The 6,724-nt window shown below is 39.4% G+C and overlaps 1 protein-coding gene across 1 annotated transcript in view; it reads left to right on the top strand.

The window, feature by feature from the left end:
• Nucleotides 1-6,724, top strand: part of LOC122539553 (sodium/hydrogen exchanger 9B2-like) — a 129,569-nt gene that overhangs the window by 39,003 nt on the left and 83,842 nt on the right. Inside the window, exons 4-5 of the mRNA XM_043674535.1 lie at nucleotides 2,728-2,898; nucleotides 4,243-4,385. Coding sequence (XP_043530470.1) covers nucleotides 2,728-2,898; nucleotides 4,243-4,385 — 314 coding nt within the window. The remainder of the gene's footprint in view (nucleotides 1-2,727; nucleotides 2,899-4,242; nucleotides 4,386-6,724) is intronic.

Genomic DNA, 6,724 nt, shown 5'->3' with positions numbered 1-6,724 from the left:
GAACGGCCGCAGAGGGTCCCTGCACTGGCTGCTTCCTCCCCAGCCCCCTCACTGTCACCCATCTGTCTGCAATCTTTGGAGTTACTACTTCCCTAAAGCTCCGATCTATGACCCCCTCTGCCTCCCGAAATTCTTCTGATTTCATTCTCATTCCAGTATAACCATTGTACTTTTCTTCAACATTTTTCCTTGCTTTTTAGATCAGCATACTGAAAGTTGTTCAGTGCTGACCAAATTATACTTGGAGTTGTGTGCTAGAAGTTCAACAGAGAAGAAAACCTAGACAGAGTCTGATGCACTTCCCTTTATATGAGCTTGCTTGCATTCTTAGGGATTGATTAATTTTGCTTCTTAAATGATAAGGGTATTTAGCAAGCTCTCAAAGGATTTATAAGCTGCTAACAGCCCCACTAAAGCCTTCTAAGAGTGTACTGAGCAAATTTTTAGGATAGACACATCCAAGAGCTCTCCCAGAAGCACAATCTTAAACTTAGCAGCAGAAGTAGGCCTTTCAGCCTGAAGAGTCAGTAGTGTCATTCAATGAGATCATGGCTGATCTTGTAACCCTCAGTTGATTTTCATGTTTTTCTCCCCATAATCCTTGACTTCCTTACTTAGTAAATATTTATCTCAGCCTTGACCTTCACTAGCTCATTCTGGTAAAGAGTTCCACAAATTCACTTCCCTCTGAGAGAAGAAATTCCTCCTCATCTGTTCTCTTAATTGGGGTAACCACTCTCTCTGAGATTTTGCCCAATAGTTTTAGACTCTCAAAAGGGGAAGCAATCCACAAATACCCTGTGAAGCCCCTGAAAATCTTATTTTTCAACAAGTCCTCTTCTAAACTCCAGTGAGTACTGGCCCAACCTACTGTCCTCATTAGAAAATCTCTCCATACCTGAAGCCAATGTAATGAATCATCTTTAGCTGCCTCAAATATAGCTTTCCTTAGATGAGGGATCAAAGCTGTTCTAGGTACAATGTACAATATCTAGATGGCTTAGTTGCTGAGATCATGTCAACAGTTTAATGTTAACAGTATGTTTGCAGTGAGAGTGTGATGCTGGAAAAGCACAGCAAGTCAGGCAGCATTTGAGGAGCAGGAGTATCAATGTTTCGGGCACCAGCCCTTCATCAAGACCAATTCCTGATGTGGGGCCTATGTCCAAAGCGTTGATTCTGCTGCTCCTCGCATGCTGCCTGACTTGCTGTGCTTTTCCAGCACCACACTCTCGATTCCAGCATCTGCAGTCCTCACTTTCTCCCAGCGCAGTTTGTACCTCACACTGGCTGAAGTGGTTCTTGAGATTGTCTCTTAATGATATCATGGCAAATAATATTTACCTCCTTTATTCTTCCTGCCAAAGTGCATAACCTCACATTTTCTCACATTATATTCTATCTACCAAATGTTTTGTCTACTCAGTTAACTTGTCAATATCCCTCTGCAGATTCTATATCATCCTCATCATTTGCCTTCCCAGCTGTTTTTGTATCATTCGTAAACAGTACGTTCATATTTCTCATCCAAGTTATTAATATATATTGCAAATTGTTGTGGCCCCATCATTGAACTATATTGTACTCTACTAGTTACAGGTTGCCATTCTAAACATTTCCTGTTATCCCAACTCTGTCTTTTAGCTAGCTGATCCTATATCCATGCTAACATATTACCTTCAATACAATGAGCTCTTGTCTTATTAAGTCTTAAGAACCAGACTGATTCCTGGAGTGGCAGGACTGATGTGTGAAGAGAGACTGGACTATATTAATTGGACTTTAGAAGAATGAGGCGGGGGAGTTGCATAGAAATTTATAAAATTCGAGCAGGACTAGAAAGGGTAAACATAGGAAGGATATTCCCAATGACCAGGGATCGCAGAACTAGGGATCACACTCTAAGGATATGGGGTAGGCCATTTAGGACTGCAATGAGAAGAAATGTTTTCACTCAGAGTGGTGAGTCTGTGGAATTATTGCCTACAGAAAGCGGTTGAGGCCAAAATGCTTTCAAGAAGGATTAGATATAGTTCTTAGGGCTAAAGGAATTAAAGGAGAAAGTGAGGTCTGCAGATGCTGGAGATCAGAGCTGAAAATGCGGGCATAAGCCCTGAAGAAGGGCTTATGCCCGCAACGTCGATTCTCCTGTTCCCTGGATGCTGCCTGACCTGCTGCGCTTTTCCAGCAACACATTTTCAGTAAAGGAATTAAAGGTATGGGGTAAAAGCTGGAATGGGGTACCGAGTTGGATGATCAACCATGACCATTTTGAATGGTGGAGGAGGCTTGAAAGACTGACTGACCTGGTCACTCCTGTTCCTACTTTCTGTGTTTCTAATGTGTGGTACCTTATCAAACACTTTCTAAAACTCCAAATATATTACATCTATTACTTCCCCTTTATCCTGCTTGTTACCCGCTCAAAGAATTCTAGTAAATTTATCAGGCATGATTTCCCTTTCATGAAGCCATGCTGACTCTGCTTGATCACATGTATTTCTGAATATTATGCTATTACATTCTTTATAATAGATTCTAACATTTTCTCAATGACAGGTGTTAAACTAACTGGTCTGTGGTTACCTTTCTTTTTGTATATTTCCCCTTTTAAATAAATAAAGGAATTGGATAAAAGAAAAGAAAACTCCTGTTGAGTGTTTCTTGATGGATGCAAAGACTAACTTCAAATTCTTTGTATTAATCAGTTTTTACCTTGTTTTCTAGTGATTATGGTGATCCTTCTGTGGGCAGTTGTCTGGTCAATTACAGGTCCAGAGTGCCTTCCCGGTGGTAATTTGTTTGGAAATCTGATTCTGTTTGTGTGTGCAGTTCTGGGAGGGAAGATTGTTGGAATGATCAAACTTCCTAACTTACCTCCATTACCTGGTCTTCTAGGTAAGAAAATGAAAGAGATAGTGATGAAAATATTAACGTTGCATGACTATATTGAAGTATAACAAGTAAAAGATTTGTTTTTAACTAATATTTATCATTTTCTAAATACTTCAAACCAATGGATCAAATTGAAAGTGTAATAACTTTGCAGTTGGCAAAAGCAGAAGCGAACTTTCAGTGTGGTACCATAAGCAGGAAATTAATTAATTAAAAGGTGATCCGTATTGCAGGGTGTTGTAAAGGAAAGAAATGTTGGCCCACCCAAGGAACGTCCAACTGTGATCTAAATATTGATAAGAATTTTTGATTTCCCTTGAGCAGACAAATAAGTCCTCGCTTGAAGGAGTGTTGTAATGTAATATTAACTACTTTTTATTGAAGATGAATATAAAATATTTCATTTAACTGCTTTGAAGAAGAGTAGGGCATTCTCCTCTGTGTTCTTGACTGCTCTGCTTCCTACATTACAACAGTAATACATAAGTATCTGTAAAGTGCTTTAGAATGTCTTAAAATAGCTAAATGTACAGTATAAATTCAAGACTTTTTATCTTCACATTGCAGACCAATTTCCATGATACTGACTTACACATTTTGAGTCTACATTAACATTGTATTTGTGTTTGTATTAATTAAATCCATATTGGAATATTTTTCTCCATCCTTCATTTGAACAAAAAAGATTCTGCCGGTGGGCGGCACGGTGGCACAGTGGTTAGCACTGCTGCCTCGCAGCGCCAGAGACCCGGGTTCAATTCCCGCCTCAGGCGACTGACTGTGTGGAGTTTGCACGTTCTCCCCGTGTCTGCGTGGGTTTCCTCCGGGGGCTCCGGTTTCCTCCCACAGTCCAAAGATGTGCAAGTCAGGTGAATTGGCCATGCTAAATTGCCCGTAGTGTAAAGGGGTAAATGTAGGGGTATGGATGGGTTACGCTTCGGCGGGTCGGTGTGGACTTGTTGGGCCGAAGGGCCTGTTTCCACACTGTAAGTAATCTAATCTAATCTAATCTAATCTATTGATGAAAATATTATCATAAAATTGTTAAAATATTTTATGTGTGATAGTTATTGCACAATTTCAAATCTTTTATGTAGTTTCAAAGCCTTTATCTGAATCATGATGGTGCTTAGAACATTGGAAAGAAATATTTATTTGAAAATAAGGGGTTTCATTTATATTGCATTTAGCTGTTCAGTTTATACACATTTTTGTCTCTTTTGATGGCCAATTTTTTTCTAAACATTGAACTAGAGTGAAATGTTTATCCTTTAATGGTGCATTTGTATTTAAGTTATCCAGTAGCAGTTTAGTCTGTAATATATTTTCTTTGTATTTGTGTATTAGGAATGCTTCTAGCTGGTTTTGTTCTCCGAAATATTCCTGTTGTCAGTGATGCTATTTTCATTGATTACAAATGGTCCTCGTCCTTAAGAAGTATAGCACTTGCAATTATCCTGACCCGAGCAGGACTTGGGCTGGACGCAAAGGTACAAATTATGTTTATTTGTTCAAATATTGTTTGTTTATATATTGACAGTCAAGTTCATTTCGACGGTGAAACAATAAAAGCTAAATGAACTATAATTATGTGGTGGTCAACATATAGGCTGTAAGTTTGATCCTTGATCTGTACAAAATTAGATGATCTTAAACAGAGCAACCTTGGCATTTCTAGTCTGAGAAGAGGGAAATACAAGACTAGGACTTAAATAACTAATCAAATTTAGCTGTGATGGCTAATAATTACATGTCTGTTCATTCCTTGAGCTCACATATGAAGCGCAGTCATTTGAACAAATTTAACCTTTTTCTATTTTCATGATGTTGGCAGATCTTGATGATATCCTCCTAATTCCCTTGTCCAAATCATCTCAGTAGATTGGGATTGAGGTGGACCCAGCATTGATGCATGGAGTAAACCATTGGCAGATGGAGTTCAACCTGGATAAATGTGGAGTGATGTACTTTGGAAGGTCGAACTTGAATGCTGAATATAGGTTTAAAGACAGGATTCTTGGTAGTGTGGAGGAACAGAGGGATCTGGGTGTGCAAGTACATAGATCCCTCAAAGTTGCCATCCAAGTGGATAGGGTTTTTAAGAAAGCATATGGTGTTTTGGCTTTCATTAACAGGGGGATCGAGTTTAAGAGCCGCGAGGTTTTGCTACAGCTCTACAAGTCCCTGGTGAGACCACACTTGAAATATTGTGTCCAGTTCTGGTCGCCCTACTATAGGAAAGATACAGAGGCTTTGGAGAGGATGCAAAGAACGTTTTTCTAGGATGCTGCCCAGACTGAAGGGCTTGCCTTATGAAGAAAGGTTGAATAAACTCGGACTTTTCTCTCTGGAGAGAAGGAGGAAGAGAGAAGACCTGATCAAGGTATACAAGATAATGAGTGGAATAGATAGAGTCAATAGCCAGAGACTCTTCCCCAGGGCAGGATTGATGGGTACGAGGGGTCATAGTTTTAAGATATATGGGGAAATGTATAAAGGAGATGTCAGAGGTAGGTTCTTTATGCATAGAGTTGTGAATGCATGGAAAGCATTGCCAGCGGTGGTGGTGGGAGCAGAGTCATTGGGGACATTTAAGTAACTGCTGGACAGGCACGTGGATAGCAGTGAATTGAGGAGTGTGTAGGTTAAATTATTATATTTTACATTAGGATTAAACCTCGGCACAACATCGTAGGCCAGAGGGCCCGTTCTGTGCTGTACTTTTCTATAGACCATTTCTAGCCCTTTAGCAATCCAAGCAACAGACATTAATTCTGTTTCATGTCTGAATTGACCCTAATGTTTAGTAATAGATTCTTGTAAATCACCTTATCATATGCCATGTATAAATTATCTAATGCATTTTATCCATACAGTCAGTTATTTCTTCAAAAAATTTCATTAGATTTGTTAGACATAATTCCTTTAAGAAATATGCACTGATCTTGATTATCCAAGTGCTGCCTTGTAGTTGTTCAATTGATCCTATGGTTCTTTCTTGAATAGTAATGTTATATAGACAATGCTCCAGTTTACTGGCAAAATCAATATATCTGATGGTGGAGTAGTGATAATGTTACTGGACTAATAATCCAGAACTAAAGTTTTTCTTAAAAATGATGGCTTTAAGTCCATGTGCTGTAGATAGACTCTTAATGCCCTTATGGAGTAAGTTCCAGGATTTTGCCCCCTGACAATGAAGGAAGAGTAATATGTTTCCAAGTCAGGATGGTAAGTGGCTGAGAAGGGAACTTGCAGGTCCTGTTGCGCCTATGTATCTGCTGCCCTTGTCCTTCTAGATGGTGGTGGTCACGGGTTTGGAAGGAACTGTGTAGGATCTTTGAATTTCTGCACTGCCTCTTTTAGATAATAGACACAACTGCTTCTGAGCATCTGTGGTGGAGAGAGTTAATGCTTGTGGCTACAGTGTCAATCAAGCAGGTTACTTTATCCTGGATGATGTCAAATTTCTTAAATGTTGCCGAGTCATAGAGTCAAGCAGCATAGAAACAGACTCTTTGGTAAAATTCGTCCATGCTGACCAAGCTTGGCCCATACCCCTTTAAACCTTTCCTATTCATGTATTTATTCAAAAGTCTTTCAAATGTTGTAACTGTGCCTGTGTCTACCATTTCCTCTGTCAGTTCATTCCACATATGAACCACCCTCTGTGTGAAAAAGTTGCCCCTCAGGTCTCTTTTTTTCACATTTCTCCTCTCATCTTAAAAAATGCCCTCTCGTTTTGAATTCCTTTACCCTCGGGAAAATAACTTTGCTATTCATCTTATCTATGCTGCTCATGAAGTAAGAGCAGCAGTAGGCCATTTCA

The sequence above is a fragment of the Chiloscyllium plagiosum genome, chromosome 32 (genome assembly GCF_004010195.1).
Source record: "Chiloscyllium plagiosum isolate BGI_BamShark_2017 chromosome 32, ASM401019v2, whole genome shotgun sequence".
In the NCBI taxonomy this organism is placed as follows: Eukaryota; Metazoa; Chordata; class Chondrichthyes; order Orectolobiformes; family Hemiscylliidae; genus Chiloscyllium; species Chiloscyllium plagiosum.
Note: the sequence above shows the minus strand (reverse complement) of the source record. Positions and strands in the feature narration are given on the sequence as shown.